General features: G+C 42.0%; 2 protein-coding genes across 2 annotated transcripts; one reads left to right on the forward strand and one right to left on the reverse strand.

Moving 5' to 3' along the window:
* On the forward strand, window positions 1–7,414 carry nr2f6a (nuclear receptor subfamily 2, group F, member 6a). Its single transcript, XM_069156999.1, is given in 8 exon segments — window positions 1–130; window positions 132–182; window positions 184–324; window positions 326–351; window positions 1,730–1,824; window positions 3,349–3,680; window positions 3,865–4,111; window positions 4,897–7,414. Coding segments are annotated over 8 exon segments (1,296 nt in total). The 5' UTR covers window position 1; the 3' UTR covers window positions 5,172–7,414.
* LOC138202762 (uncharacterized) lies at window positions 7,398–27,611 on the reverse strand. Its single transcript, XM_069157000.1, is given in 15 exon segments — window positions 7,398–8,038; window positions 9,697–9,738; window positions 10,077–10,248; window positions 10,609–10,869; window positions 11,565–11,698; window positions 16,674–16,835; window positions 16,934–17,137; window positions 18,740–19,294; window positions 21,527–21,528; window positions 22,142–22,247; window positions 22,537–22,587; window positions 22,682–22,853; window positions 22,995–23,203; window positions 24,495–25,711; window positions 27,556–27,611. Coding segments are annotated over 14 exon segments (3,315 nt in total). The 5' UTR covers window positions 25,638–25,711; window positions 27,556–27,611; the 3' UTR covers window positions 7,398–7,936.

A 27,611-nucleotide genomic window follows, 5' to 3' on the forward strand; every position in this document is an offset into this window, starting at 1 on the left:
TATGTTACCCTTGACAGCAACCAGACATCTTGGCTGCCTGTCCCCATTTTCTTCTGCGGTGGTCGGTAACCAAGCGATGGCCATGGTGAGTGGGGCTGGGGAGATCCCAATGGAGGGCAGCAACGGGTTGGGGGGACAAGAGCTACCTGAGGGGCGAGGAGGAGGACGGTTCTCCCCAGGCCGGGGGGCAGCGACATGGAGGCCGCGGACGAGGACAAGGCCTGCGTGGTGGACTGCGTGGTGTGCGGGGACAAGTCCAGCGGGCAAACATTACGGGCGTGTTCACCTGCGGAGGGCTGCAAGAGCTTCTTCAAGCGCAGCGTCCAGACGCAACCTCAGCTACACTTGCAGGTGAGACACGGACCGCGAGGCATGATGGGTAATCTTTGTTGTTGTTTTGACGATGACACGCATGCTTGATCGTAGCCAGAAGAGGATACGAGTTGTAAAATGTATTGTGGTGTCTGGTTTTCGTTGCACCGACAGCATGGCTCCTGTGTTGTCTCTCGGGTTTTTTTTTTTTTATTTTTATTTTTTTTAATTTTTTTTACCAATTATGATTTTCAAAAACGTTTATTTTACAAATTTATGATTGAAATATACATTTAAATAATTTGTTAGTCCATCCAGAGTTCAGTTCATCGACAAAACATGTTCATCAACTGTTAAATAAAAGATATTTAACATTTTACAAACACACATTTTTAACATTTTCCAGTTCCTGCTTTTTAAATGTGGAGATTTTTCCCGCTTGTCTTTGTCTTGTAGGTTAGTAAAGTGAATATCGGTGCATTTTGGACTCTTAATCAGACAGAACAAGTATATTTAGTGTGTCGGTCTTCGGGGCTGGGAATTGTGAGGGTGCAAATTTCAATTTCTTTCACATTTTACTGCCCTAAAGGATAAATCAATGAATTAAGAAAATAAAAAGGTGAATTGAAAAACAAACATGAAGCTGTTAGTTTGCAGCTGTACTTTGCTAGATGTTGTAAATGACTCTCCATTTCATACTTACAATCTTGAATTTAGGGCTACAATTAGTGATTATTTTCATCATCTATCTGATGTCTACTATGTTTATATATCACTTCAGTTGCTATGCTTTGTCATAACAACAGCCTAAAGCCAAAGATATTATAACTTGTCAGGGCCATGTGATTGCTGGTTATTTGTTCCTAAATAGTAATTCAAACAATTAACTGTGTAAATATTTTTTTTCTGCTGATTTAATGGACTAATAATTTCAGTTCTATTTGATTTCAACGAGAATGAAAGCGCTGGTTGTGAACAGTACAGCCATCTGCTCTCTAAGCAAAGTGATATTGTGCGCAGCCCTCATGGAAAACCTCCTAATGCAATATTAATGCTCAGAAGCTCTGTAAACGGGAAGTGTTGGTCTCAGGCTGTAGACACGACTCTTAATCTGCGAACAGCTTGTATGTATATCAAAATGTCTTTGAATAGAAGATGATGACCTTACATCAAGGTTTCTTTTTCACATTTGCGGTGCAGCAGAAGATTAGTTATGTATTTGTCTTTAGGTTAGTACGGTTGTGCTAATTTGTGTGTCGAGGTCAAATCAGATCACACAACCTGACACCCGCGTAAATCCGACTGATTACGGTTGGCGCAAAACGTATTCATTTCGCAAAAGAAAATACAATCTGCGGTATTGTTTTATGGATAATTAATGACCTATATTCCTGTAATTATCTGTTTACGTTCTCAGGTCAAACAGAGAGTGTCAGATAGACCAGCACCACAGGAACCAATGCCAGTACTGTCGCCTGAAGAAGTGTTTCCGCGTTGGCATGCGCAAAGAAGGTATCTAGCCTGTTCAATGCCTTTCCCAGCCATTCATGTCCTCTGGAGAAAAAAAAAATAAAATGATACACACTGTGGGACATTATATGATTGTACTTGTGCCATACTGGAAATACTTGAATTAATATGAAAATGAAAAAAAAGGCAATAATTGGTTTTTTTTTTTTGGTTGGGAAGGAGGCCTCGGAGAGCCTTCTCATTACTTCCGTCAGCTGCTTTCAGAAAAAAAAAAAAGAAAAATCATTCATGGTGTAGTATTAAATTGTCTTTGTCGTTATCTTGCCTCCTCCACTCCACAGTGCAGAGAAAATGGCACACATGGCTGTCTGGGCCATATCATGGCCTCAGCTAGCCATGCGTGTCAGCTCAATGCCATGTACTAAGTGGCTTAATCTAGTGCCTGTGTAAGAGTGACTGAGAGGAATACAGTGCTAAGGCACCTGCGGTCCCCGAGTCGTAAGCCTCCGCTTGAAGCTCCGCAAACCATCTGACTTGTTGGCTCGATCAGGAAGAATCCAATATGGGGATTTCACCTTAAGTGGTGGCGCTCAAGTGAATGTCACTCTGCAGACACACTGAAACAAATAACAAATAGATACCTGAATGCTTCCAAATGTAAAAGGACTTTCGACATTGAAAACACAAGGAAGATATTTCACCTCGTTTTTAATAGGAGTTATGTGATTATAAATACAAATCTTAGTCGTTCTTCCCATAACCGCAGATCATAAAGCATGCTAATGAGACACATTATGGCTCCCTGTAGAGAAATTGCCTTTTCTCACAGGGAGGTCAAAGGTCAGAGGCAGACACTGAGCGGCATTCCCGTGTGGTACGGATTCAGTGTCTTGCTCAAGGACACGTAAGCAGGACAGATGCTTACTACATGAATTCATAACCCCAGATGAGTGAGTCTCTACTCACTAATCTGCCCCTCCGTCTCAGTTTTGGCAATAATGCTTTCTCTGCACCGAGTCATGCTCCGTGGTCTCACAGGAGCGCAGACGCAATCCTCTTTGTGGTTACAGCAGTGTCGTGTTAGATTTTTTCCTCCTGAATAAATATTTTAAAGATTTCAAAATTTTATAAGTAAATTCTTGTCACAAAGTCTCTATTTCTGTAGATAACCTTCATTTAGCCTGACGAGAATAGGAACATTTCTCCCCCGGTCTGACACGCTTGCTGAGGAATCGGTCTGGATTCGATTGGGCCTCCTTTCAATCTTGAAGAATAGCTGCCTAATTGGGTCAAGCCTGTCTGCTGATAATCTGACATACACCGCTGGCTGAACTCAGTTTTAACTTTTCTTTCTCTTGGTTTTCTTCTCCAAATCCCCTCCTTCACCTCCCCTTGTTCTTCACAATTTTCTCCTCTGCCTTCATCTTCTCTAATCCTCTCCTCTCCTCTCCTCTCCTCTCCTCTCCTCTCCTCTCCTCTCCTCTCCTCTCCTCTCCTCTCCTCTCCTCTCCTCTCCCTTCCTCCCCCTCCCCCTCTCCTCCCCTTTGTCCCCCAACCAAACTACAGCAGTTCAACGCGGTCGCATCCCACCTCAGCCGAGCCTCAGCCCCTCCATCACGCCCATAGGTGGTGCCAGTGGGCTTGGAGGTGGCGAGTTCTACAACAACAACAATGGAGGCAGTGGCGGAGGCCAGCCGGTGTCCGAGCTTATTTCCCAGCTGCTGCGCGCCGAGCCGTACCCCAGCAGCCGGTTCGGACACCAGTACAACCAGCAGGCCGGTCCGGATAACGCCATGGGCATCGATAACATCTGTGAACTGGCTGCCCGGTTACTCTTCAGCACTGTCGAGTGGGCCAGAAACATCCCTTACTTCCCTGAGCTGCCTGTGTCAGACCAGGTTAGTAGAGTTCACTTGGAGGACAAAGGTTTGCTGTGTTGGGATGCATACAAGTATAAAAGACACTGTGAAGGCGATCAAATCACGTTTATAACCAGCATAAATACAGAATGAGTACAGTGAACATTAAAGATGCATGATAACGGTGTAGGGGTGTCTGATGAACACGCTCACAAATCCACAGGTGGCCCTGCTGAGGCTGAGCTGGAGCGAGCTGTTCATCCTCAACGCAGCCCAGTCGGCCCTGCCGCTCCACATGGCTCCGTTGTTGGCCGCGGCGGGTTTCCACTCCTCGCCCATGTCCGCGGAGCGCGTGGTGTCCTTCATGGACCAGGTGAGGGTGTTCCAGGACCAGGTGGACAAGCTGACCCGGCTGCAGGTGGACTCTGCCGAGTACAGCTGTCTCAAGGCCATCGCGCTCTTCTCGCCAGGTGATTGCTCCTGCTCACCGGCATCATTTGCCGTTATTGGAACACAACATACCACGATACTCCCGAGGAAGCCCGTCCGTTGAAGTTGGAGAAAGGTTCAAAGTTCAGTGATAAAACTAAGCAGCAGAGGCTGAGATCTCTTGACTTTTACGGGATACTACATTTCAACTTGATGTACGCCGTCAGGTTTATTTTCCCAGACTAGATAAAGGCCGTCCAGACTCGCAGAGCACATTTTACGGCTTTTTTTTGCACAGGCTGAGTAAACGGATCCTCAGGTGTACAATCATCTGAGATGACCATCAATGGGGACTGATCACAAAAATCTAAAGTTACTGGACGACAACAGTAAAAGTAGCAGCAAAAGGATGTGCAACTGCAGTGAAGTTTGCCACATTAACCTATGAATTTACCTACGATGGCACCATCTCCTGGCTTATTAATGAAAATGCAGTAATGCTGTACCTGCTGTATAATTTACTGACCGCATTGATCACTGTGCAGCATTGTGCATCTCTGGACTGAGGTTTAAAGAAGTCGCTCGTTGTGTCACCTCTAAAAGCATCAACTTTTGAAAATGATAAGTTTAAGTGAAGCTTAAAGGGTGAAAGTCGTGTGTTTGTCCTCCAGCAGACATCTGTTGAGGCTCTATGTTTGTGTGTCCCCCCCCCCCCGCGGGGCGTTTTATCACATTATTTGCCGGGATTTCAACCTAGGCTCATCACGACTCTTTATGTAACCTGCCCACACTATTAAGTAACCGCCTGCTCCTCCCTCCCTTTCAGACGCCTGTGGTCTAACAGACCCAGTCCATGTGGAGTCTCTGCAGGAGAAGGCTCAGGTGGCTCTGACGGAGTACGAGAGGATGCAGTACCCGAGTCAGCCTCAGCGCTTCGGCCGCCTGCTCCTCCGCCTGCCCGCCCTGCGTGCCGTTCCTGCCAGCCTCATCTCCCAGCTCTTTTTCATGCGTCTGGTAGGAAAGACACCCATTGAGACGCTCATCCGTGACATGCAGCTCTCCGGAAGCTCAATCAGCTGGCCCTACGTCCCAGGACAATAGCTCCCCTGATGGACGAGGTCTCCGTCTGGGATTAGTGACGACAGGGACCCGCAGGAAACCTCCTGACTCATCACGATCCATCTGTGTGGGTATCAAACTGCAGTGCCAGCTGGCCGTCATACTGTACTGTACTTTTAACCGCTCAATTCCCCTCCATGAAACGAGCCCTCGTTCTCCACACGGGTCTCCAGAGAAGAGAGAAGCCAGTGCCAGGCTGGAGCTGTCTCGTTGCCAGCCCGGCCGTTCTGGTGCCAGGTCTCGGGCCAGAGACCAGCTCCTCCTGCTGGGCTTCGATATGGCCACCACAGCCAGTCATGTCACCACCTGCATGTCATAGTGACTAAAGACACCACAGTTTCATGTAGAGGGCAGCAGCACCCTGCTATAAATACATCAAGAGGACAAAACTGTCCTGCCGCCGAAAAGTTGGAGGAACAATTTTCCCCCCACATTGGGCTCATTTTCCACGGCTCACCATTTGTGATACAGTGAACTTTTTAACCACATAACTTAAACCGTGATGACGCAGCGTCATGATTATAATGGATCTAACTGAACGGGCTGGAGCATCAGACAGCCGTGGGCCTCGCTGCCGAAGGGGAACTCCTGAATTTACTGCTCGCTTACCCTCAACGCTGATGAGGAGCCGAGGAGCTGCTAAAAAGGAACAGAAATGAAATAAAACCAAGGAAAAATTCACCAAAGTCTATCATGTCATCCTCAGAGATGGTTTTTAAATAGAATAATTAGTGCACAAAACAAAGGGAAAAAAAAAGCCGACCGGACTCTCATGACTGCCTGACCATCAAGTGAACAGTGCATTTAAATTCATCCACAGGGCTCACTGTTGCTGTAGTTGAAGAAGATTTAAAAAAAATAAAAGCCACAGTTACATGAGAACGGACTAATACCTCACGAGACATCAGAATGCTTTAGTCTGATATTTCCTAAACACAAACCTCTGTAAATTGTGTTCACCAGAAACCGCCTTCTTTTTGACAACTGCCTTGTTATTCAGTATGAAATTGGGACACCTATGAATTATGAGTCTTACGAGCATCACAAGCATTTGTCTTGTGTCTTTTTAAAAAGATCCCCAAAGTGATTTTCAGTTGTCTTTCGAATATAAGTTTTGAATTGACTGAATATGGTACATTCAGCATTGTTTGGATCATGCTTTTTGGGTTTTTTTTTTTACTGATAAACGGCAGGCTGACATCTAACTTGGGTTCAATCATGAGAAATAATTCACAACAATAATTAGCTTGACAAATGTAGCTGGTGAACAGAGCGTTTATAACCAACACTACCAGTTTACGTTCATTAATACCATTTCTGGGGGTAACAATCTCTTGAAACTGTATGGAAATGTGTATATATATATTGAGGCCAACTTTGTCTTTTTGCATGTTCAAATGTTGTTTTGGATCCCTGTTAAGTTGAGACTGTATCCTTCTTTTACATTACGTAATTCAAGGTTCATTTAAACATTAACGTATTGCTTTCACCGGTAGCTCCTAAATGTTTGTTTTCTTACGTGTATTTACATAAAAATACCTCTGTCATCTGTTCAAATGTCAAAAAAGAAGCTTATCTTAATGGCATTTACAACTAATATGACACAAGAGCGGTTTATGCTCTCATCTCCAAGCAACGAGTCTCTAATGTTGTGAGTGATGTGAGGCAGCGTTGTCGTGGATGAGAAAGGCTGCACTCTGAGGATATTCAATGCCAAAACACACAGTCTATGATGAGTTAAAAGGAAATGGTCCCTGATTCGCTGGTCCACCAGGGTTTACCTCACACGGGTGTCTCAAGAGGCGAGTTTAGAGAATCACAGATATTTTAGGTATTTTAAGGGAAGAAATTTAACATTTCAGCATTTTTTCAGTATCTACTGGGTCAAAGGATGTAACCGCTTCTTGATCTACCACCGGGCCTTTTGAAAGTTATTTGGGTATTCTTCCTTTGGTCAACGATTCACACAACCATGTCATAGAGAAGAAAAAAAAAAAAAAGGATAAATATATTATTAATGTTTTCTTATCTTTGTGTTACTGAGTTCTTTAAAGATTTACAAATTCCATGTGTATACGGCAACGTTATTAAAAGAATCAAAAGATGACGATGTGTCTTTTGTTCCATTTGTTGTTTTTTTTTCAAACTACTTGAAAACTTGTTGTAATTTCATCTGTATGAAGAACACCAAATAAACAGTGCAACATGTACTCCAAAGGCAAAAAGTGTATTCATGAAAACACATTTGTACGCCAACAGAAAGAAAAAAAAACAATTTATTTACATAACTTTCGCTCGTCTTCCATTACATTCATTCATTACGTGCAAATTTTTTTTTTTTTTCCATATAAAACCGGACATTCATTAGTTCCCATAACAACAAGAGTCTGTAGCAATTAAACACGTATTAAAATAAATTGCGACTAAAAGTACAATCCAACGGCAGATATACAGACGTTAACGGCGCTACGTTGTTAAGCAGTTTACATTAAAACCACACAGAGTAAAAGACATTCAGTAGCTCTATTCTGACAGCTGCAAACGTCAGACACTGTAAACATGAATGAATCAGTGACTGTGAGGCCGGTATGAGGAGGTCAAGTTGGTTTGGGCTCCGGGACGCTCCGTGCAGCGAGAGAAACGGGAGTCCCGAGTGAAGCGATGCGAATTGCTGGGTGAATTCTTGTTTCTTCACGCTCGTTGTCGGTTCATCCTCAGCTGTCCGGACAAGACGATCGACACGCGCACTAACAAAGACCTTGGTCGTAGATTTTCACCAGACGTTTGATGTGGAAAAGTTTTTGCCTAAGTTCTTTGGTCTGCTTCTTCTTTGCTTGGTAGTCTGCCGTCTGGGGGAAAACAAAAATATGAACAAGCAGATATTTAAATCAACACTGTCAACTGCAGGCCAACCAGTAGTAAAATACATTGGTGTTTTAGGGAATGTGCTCATTCACTCTGTTTCAGAGGTAACAGCGCCATTATGTGTTCTTTAAAAGTTAAGCTTGAACCAGGAGGCACTTAGCTTAGCTTAGCAGAAAGACTACAAACCGTCAAAAACAACTCCCTTGGCTCTGGCTCATACCTGCAAACACATCCAAATCTCACTAGTTAAAGCAAAAAATATGTTAACATTTGCTGAGCCTAGTAATTAATAGGCACCTAATTACACCTATTAATTAATTAATGACAGGGTTATTTTCAGATTGACCACCAAAAAACTAATAGGAAGGAGTGACTTTAACTAACAACACCAAAATGGCTTGGTGGAAGAAAAAAAAAAGATTGACTTTGTATTTCAAGACAGAAGTTGAATAGAAGTCTATGGAGCCGGAGGCTTTTTTGGGGCCAACCTCTAGTAGCTCTCGGTGGTATTACAGCTTAAAGAACTTCTGCATTGGCCCAATGTTTTCAGATCCAAAAGCTACGTCCACATTTATATACAGTCTGTGGGGTCACCACAGCTACACCAGGAGAACCCGGAGTTATGTATGTAACCAACAGTCTATTCTACTTTAGGTAAAAAAGAAATAAAACATAGAAAAATGCCTAAATGAGGAAAGACCAGTGCCAGCAAAGCCAGTAGGAAGGCCGATGACTGTTCTTTTTTTTTTTTTCTGGGCTTTAGTTCCACCTCAGCCATGTTCGCAGGCTACTGAGGAAGAGTAACTATGTGTCAGTGCTGGAGCCGCGGTGTAGGACGCCGCGGTGCTGAAATGAAATGAGGTGGCTCAAAACGCTGCCCACGACAAGAAGAAGACCAAGAAGAAAGGGTGGAGGTTTCAAATAAGCCCACCAGGTTGTTTTTTTTGGCTCTCCCGGCACTGCGCAGAATTTTTTTGGTGTCTTGTAAAACCCTGTGTGTTTTTTTAAATTTGCGCTAAATATATCAAATCAAATCAAAATCAAAACCATGCTCATTCCAGCTTTCCGTCCACAGCGGCGAGGATCTCAAAAATGCTGCAGCTCTGCCCACCAAAGTTACACAGGGCAAGAGGTTCAGGGCACAAACTTGGAATGAAAGAGGAGTCACTCTCCCTACAAATCCGTGTACCATCTAAATTATTTTGAAGCTGTTATTTGAAGGTTAAAATCATACATACTGAAGCTTTAACACATTATAGCTGGTTGTTTTAGTCGATATAAAATTTTTGCAAACGTTTGCTTTACGGCCATATATTTGCCAAACTAGACTGTTCCTTGTACTTTGTGTTTTGCTTTCTATTTTAGTGAGAGTTCATATTTGGTGAGTTGCTAGGTAACTGCTGACTCCAGGTAGTCACTGCTTGCAGCCAAGAAATGTAGTCTTTGGACAAAGCCAGCTGTTTCCTCCCGCGTTCAGTCTTTATCCAACAATAAGCTCACTGGCTGTCGACTGCAGCTCAGTACGAGTGATAGCCATCTTTTTGGTTTTTTTGGTTTCGAAGCTAAAGCCTCAAAGTGAATGAGTATTTTACCCTGTTCTGTTAACTTCATAATATGGTACCATACGTCTTATTCCACTTACCTTTTTTAGATCTTTCAGTCGGTTATATTCATCTGCCACACCCTGAAAATGGAAATAGAAATGTTCTCATTGAATTGTTTATGTCATAAACAATATTAATGAATTCTGAAATTTTAGCACAAAAATATAGAATCCTGACCATTTTAAATCCTCTTGACTAAAACAAAAAGAAGCATTATATAAATACATAAATAACTTGCATAAAATTGAGTGAATTCTGGCTTGATTTATCTTCACTGCTCGTGGTTCTCTGTGCACTGGACTGCAGATAATCTAAGCTGCTGGGTATAATTAAAAGGCACAGCTATGACTAGATATTCTCCTGGCAGTCGACCCGACATTTTTCCATTCTGCGCTCCTCCCTCCTCTTTTTCCTCTACCTGGTACTTCGTGGAACCTTCGTCCAACGTGTCCAGTTCTCGGCTCAGCTTGTGCATCTGGTCACTGATGTCATCCATTTCAGTACAGAGGCTCTTATAACGACACAGATCTGACTCGAACTCTTTCTTGTACTTGTGGCGCTGCTCGTCTGAAATTATCTCTGGGTACAGCCTGGAATAAGACATGAATATTATTTAATCATTATTAAATTAAAACCATTATTGAGGCCGTGGCAAATACAGAGGAGAATGCAATTAAAAAAAAATAAATAAATAAATAAAATATATATATATATTTTTTTTTATCAGTATCTTCATCCGTAAAGCCTCTGAACAAGCATGTACACACGACAACTCTTCGGTGAACTCTTCTTTAAATTTGTGGTTTGAGTCTTTATGTTATATTTCCTGTTTTTTTTTTTGTTTTTTTTTTAATTGTGTGAATAATTGGAACTGCCCGAAAAAGGCTTTCCTTGTCTCGTCTAAATACTTGCGGGTCGCGGTGTTAAATGGCAGCAGAGCGTTGACCCACCTGTACAGGTAACCTGTGTGGTCGCGGTCCAGCTCGTTGCCAGTGTCTCCTGTGGTGTAACCGGTCTCATACTGGGACTCGACCACCACCTGAGCAGCAGGAATGGGCTCCGTGTCCTTCCTCTCGTCCGTCTTCACAGGATGAGGACGAGGCTTCCTGAGGCTGTTGGCCTCGTCCGAGGAGCTGCTGGAGAAAGCTGCGGCCCTGCTGCTCTGGTACGGCGGCTCGGCAACGCGGCTGTTACTGTTGTCTGCAGAGAAACTGTGTGGAAAAACACGATGCAGGTATAAGGTGACTGACGTCAATGGTAACGTCAGCATGCTAACGTTCTCGTGACAATGCTAACATGTTAATCAGGTGTAATATTCATTATGATCACCATCTTAGTTTCAAACGCTTGCAATGCTAATTGCTGACGTGCAACATTGCTGCATGGTGGCAGTTGCAAATCAGCATGAAATACAAAGCACAAATGAGGCTGTTGAGGAAATCATGGGGTTTATTTGATCATAACATAAAGTACTGGGCAAGGTTTATTTCCAGATGTGTGATCAACTCCTCCTACAAACATGTTTACATGTTGTTTACTTTAATAATCTGCATATTCAAAAGCAAAATTATTTCAAAAGTCTGTGTGAGAGTTTAACAGGTAAACGCCCAATGTTTTGATTTCTTCACCAAATGAACTTTAATGAAGATCAAAATCATAAAAACAAATCACCATAACTGATCTGTTTTACACCGAACACGTGTTTCGTCAATTTTTTTAAATTTTTTATTATTGTCTGGAGAGCAGATTAACCGAATCATCAATCAGCGTCCTTACAGGAAGTGAGATGTGTGCATTTTAAGGTTCAGGACCGATGCATGTTTTTCTAATGTGTCCTGTTCTTTGAGCACAAACCGCACCGTGGTTTTCTCATGTCATGGACTCTTCAGCTGTCACCGTCACTCACCTGTTGATTTTATAGTTTCCCTCACTGTGGATGCTGACTGTTCCGTTGCCGTAGGAGACCACACTGTGCTCCGCCCTCAGGTCAGGTGCTGTCGGTGCCAGCTGGACGCTGCGCACTTCTCCAACATGGTTCACCTAAGAATACAGGCACGCTTCATTTACAATCCGTTTGTTTAATGATTCTTCTATTGAGTGACGACATGTTAAATATCACAGTGCCAGTAATTCAATTCTGTTCATGCGGAGAAGGAAAACGATGACAACAGAAAACACAAACGATGTGATCTTTATGTCTTTTGAGTCTTCTGAAACATAACGACATATTTAGCATCATGATATATACAAGAAAATCCTCACGTGGTATCAAATGTATTTTTTTTTTATGCTGGGAGGAAAACCTTGCACCAAATCTGTCACATAAGCGGTGAAGTGCGGAGCGGGAGACTTTTCAGCACCGAACATCACACTGTGCTCTTGGCACACTTGGCTGAAAGAAGCTGTGTCACCGCCAGACATGCATGCATCTAGCCAGACAGATACAAGGACAGACACACACACACACACACACACACACACACACACACACACAGGCGGTAGACTTGGCCCCAACGTGACACACTGTGACAGCTCTCACATCCGTTAGCCCCAGAGACTGAAAGTCCTTCCTTTCAGATTTCCAGGATGAGCTGCCTCTCACCTCAATTTCGTTCTTTTCAACAAGTAACGCAGCCAAATTAATTAGAGGGACACGTACGACGACAAACATGACGTGAAAATGCACGTCACCAGTGTGTGTGAAAACGTACGCATCCATATCATCGTGAGCACACAGAAGAGGCTCAGTAAAATCAGCACGCGCTCACCAAACTGAAAATTTGAACACGTACAGTGTAACACAGCGACATTACAGCCACTGAATTGGAAGTAAAACATTACAAAATATGACATAGTCAAAAGAAAACATCCTCAAATGAAACAAAGACCAATACAACCGCATTATGCCACATGTAATCCACTATAATAATGCATCATTCATGACTGCTTGTCTTTGACCTATTTCTGGATGAGAGTGTAGTCAAATAGGATGAAGATCCAGTGAGCTGATGTGAATGTCTGAAAAAGGCAGAATGTGAAATAGATCTCATGAATGTGGAGTCGCAGGACATGTGGGAGAAAATCTTTTTAAAAAACAAAGCTGCAGGGAATCTGATACACTGCAGCAGAAAGGTGCTGATATTAATGCCTTAGCTTCTCAGTCCGGACAGTATTTGTGAAAAGGACACTTTCCGACAAAGAAATCTAAATGTCCAAAGTATTTTTAATGCTGCAACTAATAATTGTTTTTTTTTATGGCCGACTAAATCCGCAGAAATTTGTAATTAAATGATTGTCTATAAAAGGTCTAAAATGATCACACATTTCTCTCTAACATGATAAAATGGTTCAAAAAAAACTCAAATTTACGTGTAATATAAAAGATAGTTTTTTAAGAAAATGCAACTTGCAAACATTTCGCAGTCCATTTAAAGAAAAAAATTGAACAATTTTGCACTTACATTCATATTTGTTTGTGTTGCTTGATCATAATTTTGACTTAGAATTTCTGCAAAATTAAATATTTTTACATCCCTGTAAAATAACTAATTTAGAATTTTTTGGAGGAGCCACAGACGTGACAGAATCATGTTTATGATCTGGTTTCGGGTCTCCTCCTCGTCTCTGGGGTAGTTACTGATGTTGATGAATATTAATTGGGTCTCCTATACGACACATGCAACATACAGTTTTCAAACATGCTGTTTTTGCTTTTAATCTAGTTTCACTCCATTCTTCTCTCTTTTCCAGTTGTGTCGAATGAAGCAGCGCCTTCACAGACTGAATCATTTAGTGCCACCACACTCTGTAGGGATTCACGCAGCAACACAGAGGCAACTCAACCCCTTTTATATATTATACATGCCACATACATTATATATGCCTCCCTGCAAGGCAAGCATCTTCACTGCGATACAACAGAGCCCCAGAATAGGACCAGCATCTCGATGAAGCGACTCGCTGCTCACTTTGCAGTGTTGGGCGGTATGTAGGCCAAGACCTCGCTGGAGAAACTGATGAATGTGTCCCTTCCCCTTCCATAATGAGCCATGGTGGACATGATACATTCAGAGCACACTACTCCTCTAATAGATTAATCACTGCTAAACACCTCACCAGGCTACTGCTGTGAAGTACAAACAGCACAGAGCTCGACAGCAGCATGAACACCTAATTGCTTAAGCCCTGATGCTCCTGGACTGTGGCTGTCAAAACTGGACGACCAATCTGAAGGGTCAACTAAAATTTCTGACACACACATTCACGTAGAATATTTCGGACTTTATTCAAACATTTTTTAATTTTTTTTATTTTCTTGTGTAATACTGGGTACCGTCATCTTTTCAGGCCTCCAAAAAAAAAAAAAAATGAAACCGCCAGAGAGCCTAAATTATTCTTTGATTGAATTGTTGAATATTCATGTTCACATTGAAGTCACAACCTGCGTGTGATGAAGCTTTGCAAATAGACAAACTGTTTTTGTGAGATGCAAAGAAAGTGAACGGACGGTATCTGAATGTGCGGTTCCCACTGCAAAGTATGGGGGAGGAAGAGGTGTCATAGTGTGTGTGTGTGTGTGTGTGTGTGTGTGTGTGTGTGTGTGTGTGTTGGAGGGAGGGGGGGGCTTTGCTGCCGACACTATTAATGATATATTCACAATTCAAGGCAACACCCAACCAGCAGGATTACCACAACATGATGTGCAGCAGCACAGCAGCACATCATCCATCCTGGTTTACAGTTAATGGGACCATCAGTTGTTTTTTAGCAGGACAATGAACCAAAACACACCTCTAAGCTCTGTGAGGGGTGTTTGAACGAGAAGCAGCGAGCTGAATCAGATGATCTACGACCTAAACCCAGCTGAGATGGTTTGAAAAGTAGCCAAAAAGTGCTCCTTCAAGGGAACTCCTTCAAGACTGTTGGAAAAGCTGCAGGCGACGACCTCGTGAAGCTTGTTGAAAGAATGAAAAGTGTGCAAATGTGGTTACATTGAGAAGTGTTTTGTCTTCTTTTGTTACTGACATGAGTCCAAAAGTGTTGAATAGTTTTGATGTCTTCAGTATTGTTCCAGCATGTAGACAAGCAAAACCAGTGAATGAGTAGGTGTGTCCGAAGTTTTGACTGATACTGCAGTTTGAATTCCTAGTTTTCATTTTTCTGTGGATTAAATCATAATTCACACGACCTCAAGAGGTCGCTCATTGAAAACTAAAAAAAAAACGTTTCAAGTGCTGTCAATTTTATGGTGAGGACTCTTTTATCATGAGGCCACACCTCGAGTCCTTAGGTGTGTAGTTGTAACTGCTGCCTTTTAATTCCTCTGACTGATAATTTATGTCATCCAGGCTAACAAATACAGAGAAAAACAGGAAAGTGCAACTCTTCTTGGCTCTCTGGTATTATAAAATACCAGATAATTATGAACACAAATGCTGAAAAATACACTATATTAAAAAATCTTGTGTATAAAGTCTAAGAATTTGTCAAGTTGAGAGTTCAGAGCAATACTTTAAGGTGGATGTTGTATTTGGCTATGTTTTCGGCTAAGTATATGGAGAATAGTGTCAGTATAAAATTACTAAGTTAGTAATTAGCTTTCTATGAAAAGTTTATGCATCGCTGTCTTGTTTTGTGAGTTGTGTAATTTGGACAGCTTTGATCATTTAAAACTTTCTACAGATCTATACTTGTCTTAAATGTTTTCTTAAAACATAAAGACTTATTTACAACACACTTTGTCTGGTTCCAAATGAATCAGTCCATCCATAAACAAACGTGTGATTGTAACTGTGTGCAGGAAATGTGTACGTGATAATCTTTTCCGGTAAACTGAAACTTGGAAGCTGTCTCCTTAACCATGAGGTGAATTGCTTATTATAGGAGACTCCTGACCCGTTTCCTGTCACAAAGGATCATATGAAGCTGCCTAACAGTCGTTCTTATTCAGTTTCTGTGCAGCTGTTATCACCAGTCTGGTTAATGATCAGTCAGAGTGAAACCTGGGTGTGCCGCAGATAAACACTCCCTGAATTAACACCAGCAGGTCATCTGAGAGTGGGAAACTCAACGGTCACGATAGAGACATGAAAATCATGACAATGTGTTAATATGAACCCTGAGAAGTCCTACTTGCTGCCTGCTTGCTACAACTGTATGAGGTATTATACAACAAGTAATACCGACCAAGAAATCGAACTGTTAACTGTACATTTGGAACGTGCTCAATTCAGCACACTGTGCTCATCACTGGAAAATATCACTCTGCCATCTCCATGGCAACTTTGTGAGCTAGTGGGTTATTTTTTTTTTTATTAAATCAACTTTTTTTCATGAATATATTTCATGGTCCTGTTAGATTGCTGCAAGATCAACCCATTATACAGCTGTGTGCCTTTCTTGTTTTGTGGCCGCAGCGAAAATGTTTTTGAAAGGCTAAACTTCACTAAATTTGGATTGAAGCAGAATATTTCATTAGATAAAAACATGTTGTGAATTTTGGAAATGATGACATCTATCTTTTTTTTTCAATGAATTTTGACTTTTTGATTTTACACTGCTTTTGAAGAACTGTTAAGCCTATTGGGTTTGGATCATATCAGCTGTGCCGGTGAGTGGGTAACACGGTGCCACTATAAAAAAAAAATACATGTGCCCACGGTTTTCTTTTTTTCAACAGATATCTTAGTAACAACAAGATTCATCTAGCGAAGCAGTTTTGTTTTTCTGCGTGTGGTATTTATTCGGTTTAAGAAATCCCATGATCTCTAGGAATCATTTAAACGGTCTCTGTTGCGAGGTCGTTACGAGGGGTCGGCCTACTTGATGGATTAGTTAACATTGCATACAAGAAATAAGAGTTTACTGCCGGGACTGATTGTTTTCCAGTTATTAGTCTTAATATTGTATGCACTGCCATGCAAACGGAGATCGCACTAACAAATCCAACCCCCATTCATCCTCTGTTAACGTATCATGAAGAAATAAATAACAAACACAGTGAGATATGACTCACCCAGTCCTGTACATCCTGCCCCTCCGACTGCCTGACCAGCGGCTGGTCCCAGTAGATATTAGCTTTTCCGTGACGCCAAATCTTGCTGCGGGTCTTGTAGGCGTAGTAAGCAGAGAAGGACAACGCCAACACCACCATCAGACCCAATACAAACGCCACCGCCTGAGGAAAGAGAGTACATTATAGATCCGAATACATGAGTGAATACAGAATGAATACAACAAAAATAGAAAAGAATGAAATGGAATAATCCCTCTAACCTCCTCAGGGTCCATGTAGCAGTAGTGGTGCAGGTATTGATTGTACATGGGGAACCCTCCGGGAAAGCCGGCCCCCACGCTGCCGCTGAGGCTGGGGCTGCCCTGGATGTTCTGGCACATCATCAGCATGGGGTTGTACAACATGCTCTGTGAGCTCTGAGACATCGGGTTCACCCCGATCACAAAGATGATGTCGATGATGCCCTAGAAGCCAAAACCGAGATTTAACCACAGTGATGATTGACATTCTTTCTACGCACAAAGAGGTCCCACTCTGGCTTTACTTCCTGCAGTAATGTTGTGTTGCGGTAGATCAGTGACTGATCGAGCTTAAAGCCACGGCGCTAATCAATATACAGTATTTATATCAACAGTGGATCAAGTGACTGTGTGCAATGTGAATGTGGCTGCTCTTATTGATGAACCCGCAGAGAGTTGTCACCTAATCATCCTGTCAGCTCAACTGACCGAGCGGCGAGCGGCTTTTCTCTATAAATAAAAGCTCTAAAACTCCCCGCGCAGCACCAAACAGCAGGAAGCTAAAACAGGCAACACTCTTCTGACAGGTCTGCTATGTTTAAATATAGATTTCATTGTTGTGTTGACATTTTGTTCAGTTTTATTTTAAGTGTAAAACCACCATGTAACGTGACCCCAAAACACTTTACAGTCACAATAGAACACAGAAACTAATTAAAAGAACAAAAAACACATTAAAAACATCAATGCAAAAAAAAAAAAAAAAAAAACCTCAGACCAAAAGCAACAACACTTCAAAGTGTGTAGCAGTTACTATGAGGTTTCTTATACAGAAAAGATGTTATCCTAATAAAGAAGAGCATGTGCCTGCCTCCCAAACCCACACTGGGATCTGGTTCCACAGCAGAGGAGCCTGAAAGCTGAAGGCTCTGGCTCCCATTCTACTTTTGTTGGGATAATATGGAACTATAAGCTCTTGAAATATGATGTAGCTTGGTCATTTAGTGTGTTATAGATAAAAAGTAGGAATTAAAATTCTACACGTGGTTTCACAGGGAGCCAGTAAAGAGAAGCTAATACGAGAGAAGCATTATGTCTCTTGCAAACTTCTGTCAAAACTCTCACTGCAGCATCTTGAATCAGCTGGAGGCCTTACAGACAGTTGTTGGGACATCCTGACAATTGTCCAGCCAAGAGGTAACGAATGCATGAAGTACTTTTTCTGCATCATTCTGAGACAGGATCTTCCTAATTATGACAATATTGCACAGGTGAAAGAAACAGTCTGCTTAATGTGAGGGATAAAGGACATATCCTGGTACTAGGGTTTCTCACAGTCATGATGGAGGTCAAGGCAAAATTTAGATTTTGATATAAACAACTGAAGAAATGACTCTCTGTAATGTGAAACAATAACTAGTGATCCCAGACACAGCTTTTGATAAAAGTCTGTAAACAGATCATTTTGTATAATCACACAAAGCAATGAAACAGTTATAGATTATAGAAGGAAGACAAGAGACTGGACTCAATAGACTAGAATAAAATCTAGCTAAAACGTGGTTATTTTGACTTTCTCTTGTAAACTAGAAACACCGGAAACTCGTTAACTTTCTTATTATTACAACACCTGTATGTCCATCTAATAATCTACAGCAGACTGCAGCATGTTTCTCTGAGTGCTGATGAAAGTCATTCTGAGCAAATCACTAACTGACTAATAATACAATAAAGTGAGATAACTCAGAGATTTAAAAAAAAAACAACAAAAAAAAAACATATCTGTCACTGGATTTTTGTTTTTATTTGGAGGTGAGGCGGACTCACCTGAAGGGCCGCTAAGATGATATCACAGATGAACACAGTGAGGTAGAACCTGCATCCGCGCATAACCCGGGACCGTGAGAAGCTCCCCACCAGGAACCCCAGGGACACCAGGAAGTTGATGGCCGCCATAGAAATCATTGCTGCCTTGGCAGACTGCGGCGTCATGTAGGAGCTGCCGTAGCCGTAGCTGCCTCCGTAATATCCTGACCCCGTCCCTGACACGCTTCCAGCGTTCCCCACGCCGTAGCCCCCGTACCCAAATCCATTCATGTCCCACACCAAGGTGGAAGCCACGAAGGCGAAGATGAGGAAACACATGAGCACTGTGGCTCCTTGGAAGGTTTTGACAAAACCAGGAGGCGAGAGCCAGCGGTAGAATTGTTGAGGCCTCTCTTCCACGTAGTAGGAGTCCGGAGGGAGATTGTGGGTGTCGGGGACATACTGGCTCTGGGGGGAATGGACGCTCCTCGGGGGATAGAAGCTGTGGGAGGTGGTGCTGTAAGGAGGGCTGTACACCGGGGGGCTATCGTAGTACCGAGGCTCATGCATGGTTCACTGGATATTAATGCAATTCCACCTGGAAGACACGTGACAAATAAGGTGACATTAATTCATGGGGAAAGACAAGTGTTTGCTCTGTGTTGCAATATCATCACAACCAATTTATAAAGCTTGTACATATCTCACCACTACAAAATAATGCATTTAATAGCAGCTTCGAAGGCGGTTAATAGCACAACTCTAACCTGTTGTTGTCTCAGTCCTCTGGAGGGATGCTTCGCCGAGTAAAAATGACTTTTAAAATTTAAAGTGCGTGCCCTCCAAATGCCTGTTCCTTTGTCCTCCGTTAATTTAACGAAATTAATCTTTTGGTTTTGAGCACTCTTTTGCTGCACAGCATGCACCTCTCTGCCCTTCGCTCACCTCAGTCCGTCCCTGAACCCTCTCTCGGGTATCACTGACCCACGCTTCATCAATGTAGAGGAACTCAACCCAACAGGCTTCAATAATTCAGACGGACAGCAGATAAGAGGCGAGCCAGGGCAGCCACGCGTGGTGTTTACTGCAGGGGGAGAACCACAGACGTGCTCCATCCCCTCCATCTACATCTACATGGTGGCTGGATTACCTGTGTGCACCTGCTGAGTGTCAGCCCGCCAGAGAGGGGAAGCCACAACAAACAGTCAGGCGACGCAGAACGGCTTGGATTTTGTCATTAAATGTGTATTTAACGGTTTAAATTAGCTCTCAGAAAATATGAAAACAAAACTAATTCTTCAATTTTCAATCAATTCCTCTTTTTTTTTTTAGGAGTATACCTGTAACTCCGCCTACTTTATTAATTCACCACCTGAACGAAATATATTCATTCATACTGGGAAACAATAAAATAAGTTAATACCTGGTCAGCCTCAATATTAAAGCATTAACTCCACTTTCCATTTCCAGTGTAATATTTGACCACTTTATTAGGTACAGGTAAAAAAATAAATAAAACGAGTCACAAGTCTTTTCCAGAAGCTTCAAATGGCTTCTTTAAACATTCAGCATGTCAGATAGACTGAAACAATTAATAATAGGAACTCTTACTTTAAATGCGAGCTACAAAACTTTAAAAAAAAACAAGCAATAGGAACATGACACAACTTACCCAGAAGCGTCCCTTAACTTTGTCCCCGTCCAGCTCAGCTGCCCTCACACCGCGTCATGCCTCTTTAACGTCACAGCGTCCGCTTTATACCTCATCGACCATCGAAAACTTCCACGTTTTCCATGATGGCCTTTTCCGGACAAAAGAGCCGTAAATGAAACCTACCTGACTCACGGCTGGACCTTGGTCTGACTTTCTCAACGGGGTCAAACTTCAACGACTTCCGACCTGCCTCTACCACGTGCTCTCAGTTAGTGGACTAAATCAGGCTCGAGCTCAAATTAAAGATTCAAGACTGCATATCAAGTATCCTCTTTACCATTAGGTCCAGTCCAGACCATGCAACAGACTGATACTTTTTAAGCTATGAATGTTTTGATAAACCATCACATTATATTGACCAATAGGTTATTATGGGGAGGCTGTGGCTCAGACCACAAGGTTGGTGGTTCGATCCCCAGCTCCTCCGGTCCACATGCCTAAGTGTCCTTGAGCAAGACACTGAACCCTAAGTTGCTCCCGATGGTGAACCATCGCTGTGTGAATGTTCTCTTGATGGCAGCACCTTGCATGGTGATCTGTCTCATTAGTGTGTGAATGGGTGAATGGGAAAACCATGTTAAAGCGCCTTGAGACTGAAAGGCGATAAAGCGCTATACAAGTACAGACCATTTATTCATATGGCATTATGTCACATAAGAATAATAGTAAAAATGATAAATTTATTGATGCTGTCTTGGTGGTCTGCCTGTAATCATACGATACATTTATTTGATTTACTGATTTGTGGATCAGTAGACAAACTCATCAATCAATTGTAATTTTTTTAAAGCGAAAATGCCATCAAAGCCACTAAATTATCATCCAAATTATTGCTGGTATTTTTGTTGAGATTACAGTCTGCTATAACTTGACTGTCCTCCACGTTACCTGTTTTCAGATTACTTTCCAGCAGCTGTCAGTCTTCATCACACATGACTGGAGAATGTACAAACAGGTGATTTTATAAGCCTAGTTATAATCAAGGAGCTGATTCCATAATGCAGACAAAACAGACAAAGTCACCACATGATGCTTTCTATCGATGTGACAGCTCTGTTGTGGTTTAGGCAGAACAATAAATTCACAACCTCTACATCTCTGCGTCCGCCAGAGAAAACAAGATTTATTTTTGCTCTGAAGTTTCTTGAATGTGTCATTTTACATGTTTGGTTTATTGAATTCTGTCATGTAATGCTTTATAGCCAGAAAAGCTGCACAATTTTCAACAGTGAAACCCAGCTAGAGATTTTTTTTAAATGCTTCAGAGTTTCCATACTCTAACATAATTTGTTCTGACGAAGATAAAGGACAAGACTAAAAATCTGAATACCTCGTGTCCATTGAACTATAAGGTGTCAAGTGTGAACACAGGAATAAAAAGAAAATGACATTTTAAACAATTAACAGCAAACAATGAATTTACAGTAAGTAAAAAAACAAAACAAAAAAAACCACATGCAGCAAGCGTTACACTTGGCTGTTTAATTATGTTATAAACTAGATTTCATGTAAACTTCATGTTAAAGTTCATACAATGATCTCTTATAATCTATTTGGCCTGGATTTTAAAATGTGCTTTTCACTTAAAACATAACATATTCAGTGCATTTAATTCACAAAACACACAAAAAAAATGAATACAGAAAAAGTTATTTGTTTTGTCTGTTCGTCAGCTGCTGCAGATATTTTTTCTGGTCTTCATGGTCAACCATTTGCTGTGGTTTCCTGGTCAAACGTACGGATTCTGTTCTTAATGTGGCTCAATTTGGCTTTCAAGTAGTCATAGCGCTCCTTTTTCTCGAGGAAAGTCAGGTCCTAGGAAACATAAACACGCAAGAAATGATCTACTGATAGATTGCTCCCATATCTGTCTTCTCTTTTCCTCCTGTGGCTTAAATGAGGAATTTCATTTCACAAAATTGATGATGGTCACGGTATTATTAGCATTAATGGGCAGTTTTACTGAGGAAAAACATTCCAGGTTGTTTACTCAATGCCAAATCCTGCATTTTTGGGTTAAATTTTAGAAATGTCAAAGTATTTAAAAAAAAAAAATCAGATTGAGCAGCCACAAAGAGAGAATTTAAAAAACTGCATCACTTACAGTCTTTTTCTGATGATACTTTTTCATAATGTTTTGAATCCTCTGTTGATCCTGCAGGTAAAAAAAAAAAACAGAGACGCAGGTAAAACGTCTGTAGCTGGAAACCTGTCACAGAAATAAAATATGGACATGGTTGAAACATCACCTCTTGGCTTTTTCCTCCTCTGGGGAGTTGTTCCATCATGGCATCCAGCTCGATAAACTTATTGATGGTCGTGCTGATATCTCTGTGAAGGTCTTTGTATTCCTGATACTGGTCATTGAAAACAGCTTTGTACTTTTCCCTTTCCTCCACACAGCTGATCTCTGGATACTTTCTGCGCAGAGAAATGACACGACATGTTGACAAAAAAACGTAATCTATTTTGCGGCTAATGCGGACAGAATCTTTTTATTCAAAATTCAGAATTTGATGCCTCAATTGTTCGACAGTGCGGATAGATTACATGTTAACTTACATGATGTAGTCTGCTATGATGTGTACTTTGGGGATGTGTTTGGACACTGTGGTTCTGTTCAGACTGTCTGGGTCCTGGTGGATCCCAGGGAGGAGTGAGTGCTGATTCATACAATCTTTATCAAAAGATTTATCAGTTTCATCCTTGAATGATATGTGTTTAGTTTTTTGCGGTGTCAGTGGGACGGACTGCTGAAACGCCTCTTCAGGCTATAGGAAAATAAAAAATATCATTCAGAAAATATGAACCAACAAAGCAAATTATCAAATGGCTGTGTCATCTTTACATGAAGCTTTTCAAGAGGCCTGGAAACAGTGTAAGTGTCAGGAAAAAAAAAAAAGATGAGCCAGATGAGTAAAACTGCTCAATTCTTCTGCTTTGAAAAGCGAAGCCTCTGAAGCTGCACGCTCTCAGCTGGGAGACAGATTTATCATGTTCACTCCCGGCCTCTCACCCTTTTTTATTTGACGTCAAATATATTAGCTGACCGGCTATTTCTCACCCACAGGTTGTGTCTGTGATGCTTAATAACATGCCATGTCTGCAGAAGATAAATCTGTGCGTGTAGATTTACACATGTGCAACTTTGCATATGTAATTTCTATGTGAGGATCTAAATTGATAGCAAAGTGATTTGTGTGTTTAGGCTACACTTGTAGAATGTCTTCTTGTCAGCAACAGGCACAGCAATACATTATTACTGATTTGCTTAATGCTTGTCTAATGCTTTAAAATATTGTACTGGATGTCGAGTGGATTACTTGCTGGGCATGTTGTGCAAATTAAGTTGGATCAGATCCCAGTGTCCGCTGCCATACAGTGATTTGTTTTGTGAGTGCATGCTCCCAAGATCTGAAGGACACAAAGTCCCATGTTCCCCAGTTCAACTCCAACCCTATCCCACAATAGTCCATGTCATATTAAGTGAATACAAAGCTGGAGAACATCTGTTTTTAAATTCCCCTCGTGTGCTTTATGGAGCTGAGGAATATAACTTATGGTGTATAAAAGGAGCTGATAGCATGACTGTATCTAAATGTAAATCTGTCTGTCCGTCATTTGTTCTGATTGTCTGAACAACATATGAACATGCTAAACTAAGATGGTAAACATGCCAAACATTAGTAACAGGGTATTAGGTTGCAACTGTGTTCCTCATCATTGGTGCTTATCCTGTTGGTGGACGTAGCTATGGTCCACATGGCAGACACCCCGAGGCAGAACAAGTCTACTTCATCAATGGTAAATGGTCTGCACTTATGTAGAGTAAAATGAGTCACACAAAGGGGATAAAAAGTTGACAGCAAAACCTGGAATAGTGAACATCAAAACAGGGAACTTTACATTCTCTATAGGCCTTATACGGTGAATTTAACCATCCTATATTCAAAAGAACTTCTTATGTCCCCCTTTGAAACGTGTTTCTCTCGCAGCACTTTGAATTCTGAAGTGATGACCTCGTGTTTCATTTAACATTTCCACTGGATGAAAGTGTTGTACCTTGTTCTCAAAGTACTCCCTCTCCCTACGCGTAGCTTCATGACGCCACATCTTCAGACATACCAGGAAGCTTCCCAGATACATAGTCATGTTGATGAAGATGAAAGCTGTTCCTGCCATCTGGCCCCCACTTACCCGGCACAGATTGGCCGTGACGGGGTTAACACCGATTGTCATGTAGCACAGGCCCCCGCGGTTTAAGTCGTTCAGGTATACGATCCCTGCTGCCATGTAGAGGAGGAACAGCACCACATTGATGAAGGCCTCCGTCAGGGGCCACCAGGGGGAGTCGAGAAGGATGGTGCGATAATACATCGTCATTCCCACCACTAAGAGACCCAGGGTAATGATCCAGGAGGCTCCAGCTACAGCCAGAATGAAAGGAGTCATAGGGCCAGTGTAGCTGTACCCAGACAGTCCAAGCCCATTGTTATATATCCCATTATAGAGTCCGTAGCTGTTGGACCACTCACTGTCTTTCTGAATGTAGGCGATGACACATGCAAAGACCATGCCCCCAAACAGGAGCTCAAGTCCAGCCAGAAGCCTCAGCAACCCTGGCCAGGATTTCAAATAAGAATACTTCTGATTGTAGACCTCCATCTTCTCCGCGTAATACTCTGCAGGGTGGATGCTGGTCAGGAGAGATTCCTCTCGTAATCCCTGATAAAACACATCATCAGAAGGACTCTCCCTTATCAAAGGCCTGTGTGAGTTCAGGCTGGAGTTTTCCAGAGACTCATTCCCGTTCCTGCGCCCCAGGAGGGGACTTACAGGAGGGCTCACCCTGGTCCCATTGGGAAGGATCCGGATCCCGGTTGTGCTGGCTTCAGAGTCACTTTCCTTCGTCCATTTATGGATGATGCCGCCCCACGACTGAGGGATGAGAGATTTCAGCCTGTCCTTCGCGCTCCCTTCACTGTGACTGTTCTTCTTTTCGGCACAAGGTGGAGTGCTGCATGTGTGACCTGTGGAGTTCGTTTTATCGTCATCTCTGTCATCTGTGACATTATCTGGTGTGGGTGTGTGAGTGACCCACACAGGCACTGGTGGATCATTAGTGGAGGTCCTGTTGCTTGTGGAGGACGTGGCCACACTCCCCTCCTCTTGTCTCATCATGAATCTCCTGCTCCAGGATTTCATGCTGTGGTCTGACTTCAGTTACTCATTGAGGGAGAAGTAATCACAGATTCTTTATGATGCATGAAGCTGAAGAACTGTGAGGGAAAAAAATAAAATACTATTAGCATAATGTATAGCATGCTAGCATTCATACTATGATTATATGCTTTGGTAATTACCTCATCTGAACCTCAGTTGCTCACATATTATGATTCCAACATGACAAACTATTTTTCTTGGCAATCTGGTTCGCAAACTGTTGCTTATTTAAGAATCAGGTAGAGAGCAACATTAGCATTTATTTAAAATGCATTGGTACCGAGCTTATAGATGCAAGTCCAATATTTTCTCTCCTTCTGGCTTTGTTTTCTCTTTCCAACTACTACCGAGGCACCTAACAAGATAAATACTCCTCTCTGTTCACCAGCTAGTTGTTATCTGTGTCTGTCTGCTGCTTGGTGCCGAGCAGGTAGTCACTGGGTTTGTTTGAGCTTTTTCAAACGGAAAACAGCTGCTGGCTGTGGCTGAAAACAAAGCTGGTGAGACGTAACCCAAATATCAAAGTAGTGGGCCACAAAACAATGAGCGGAAATATGATGCATAGAACAGAGGAGAACTGTGGTGTTGGGGTGTAATTATCTCTGGGTTTGTTTCTACAGCTTGAAATTATATTTTTTTTATCAAGAAATTCATCAACTGTCCTACTGACCCGATATTTTTTTGTTTTTGTCTTACTTTACACGGTAAGGCTGTTTAAATGCAGACAGACTGTACCGCTCATAAATTTAAGGTTACTGTGACAAAAAATAATCCAGACTTTTCAGACCTTTAAGAGTCTATTAAAACATTTCCATATTAAAAAGACATGGAGCGAAGCTAAACCTTAAATGGTCGGGGGAAAAAAACAAGGGTTTCTAAAACATTTCTGTGATTTGCAAAATGGTTAAAAGTGGAGTCAGAAATTCAAATCAAACACACTATCTGTCAAATTTACTAACTATCTCCTCAAGTCCGCTGGCTCGGCCACACAACACTCTTCCAGCTACAGAGTCCATGCTCGTGCGCAGGACAGGGTCAAGGAATTAGAAGAAGAGATGGTACAAAATGATCAGGTCAGGCCACAGAGTCCCGTTAACATCGGTTAGGCTTTCTAACAGAGGAGAGACCTTCGAGAGTCGAAAAGCATGAAGACGGAGGTGACTTAGTTTCACAGTTGATTACAATACTTTCGCAAAGCAGGTAGGCCTACTTATGTCACATTTGTGCGTCAGGTAACCCACAACCTTGCTAACATTTGTTACGTTACTTGCTGTGTCGTTGGTCGCTCCAAATCATGATATGGTAAAAAAAAAAAAAACACAACTTTGCTAGCACTAGTGGGATTGTTTGTATTGAGGATAATTTGAAACGCTATTCTACGTAACAGTAACATGCTTCGCGACAAACCTACGATCCTCTCTTCTGTCACTATTGTTTGTCAAAACCATTATAATTATATATTGTACCAATATATATTTCATGAGAGAATTTAAAGAGGAGTCTATGGAGTCAGAGACTTTTGGGAGCCAACCCCTAGTGGCCCTCGGTGGTATTGCAGTTTATGGCACTTCCGCATTGGCCTCGTTTTTTTAGAACTGTAATAATGTGTGATTTGTGGCATATGGACCAACACACTGGAAAAACCTCTGAAAAAGCATCACAAATCCACCAGGACCTCCAGTGTAACAACTCAAAGAGGGACCAGAACGCGACTACAGTGCTGCTGAAGCTTGATTAATTACAACAGAGTTCACGCTGAGCTGTGACTCACTGTTTGCTGCTGCACAAACTCTTAAAACACATCTAGGGTCATGAAACTGTCACTACACGTTAAAGTGGGAACACATTCATAACGCAAACATATTTGTTTTTGAGACAATAACAAAAACCAACAGCTTACCCTGGCTCTACGGTCACGCAGATGTTAGTTTCTTAAAGGACTTTGAGTGGATCCTG

Source organism: Embiotoca jacksoni, unplaced genomic scaffold (assembly GCF_022577435.1).
Source record: "Embiotoca jacksoni isolate LCO1_2020_lvr unplaced genomic scaffold, fEmbJac1.0.p SCAF_22, whole genome shotgun sequence".
Classification (NCBI taxonomy): Eukaryota; Metazoa; Chordata; class Actinopteri; family Embiotocidae; genus Embiotoca; species Embiotoca jacksoni.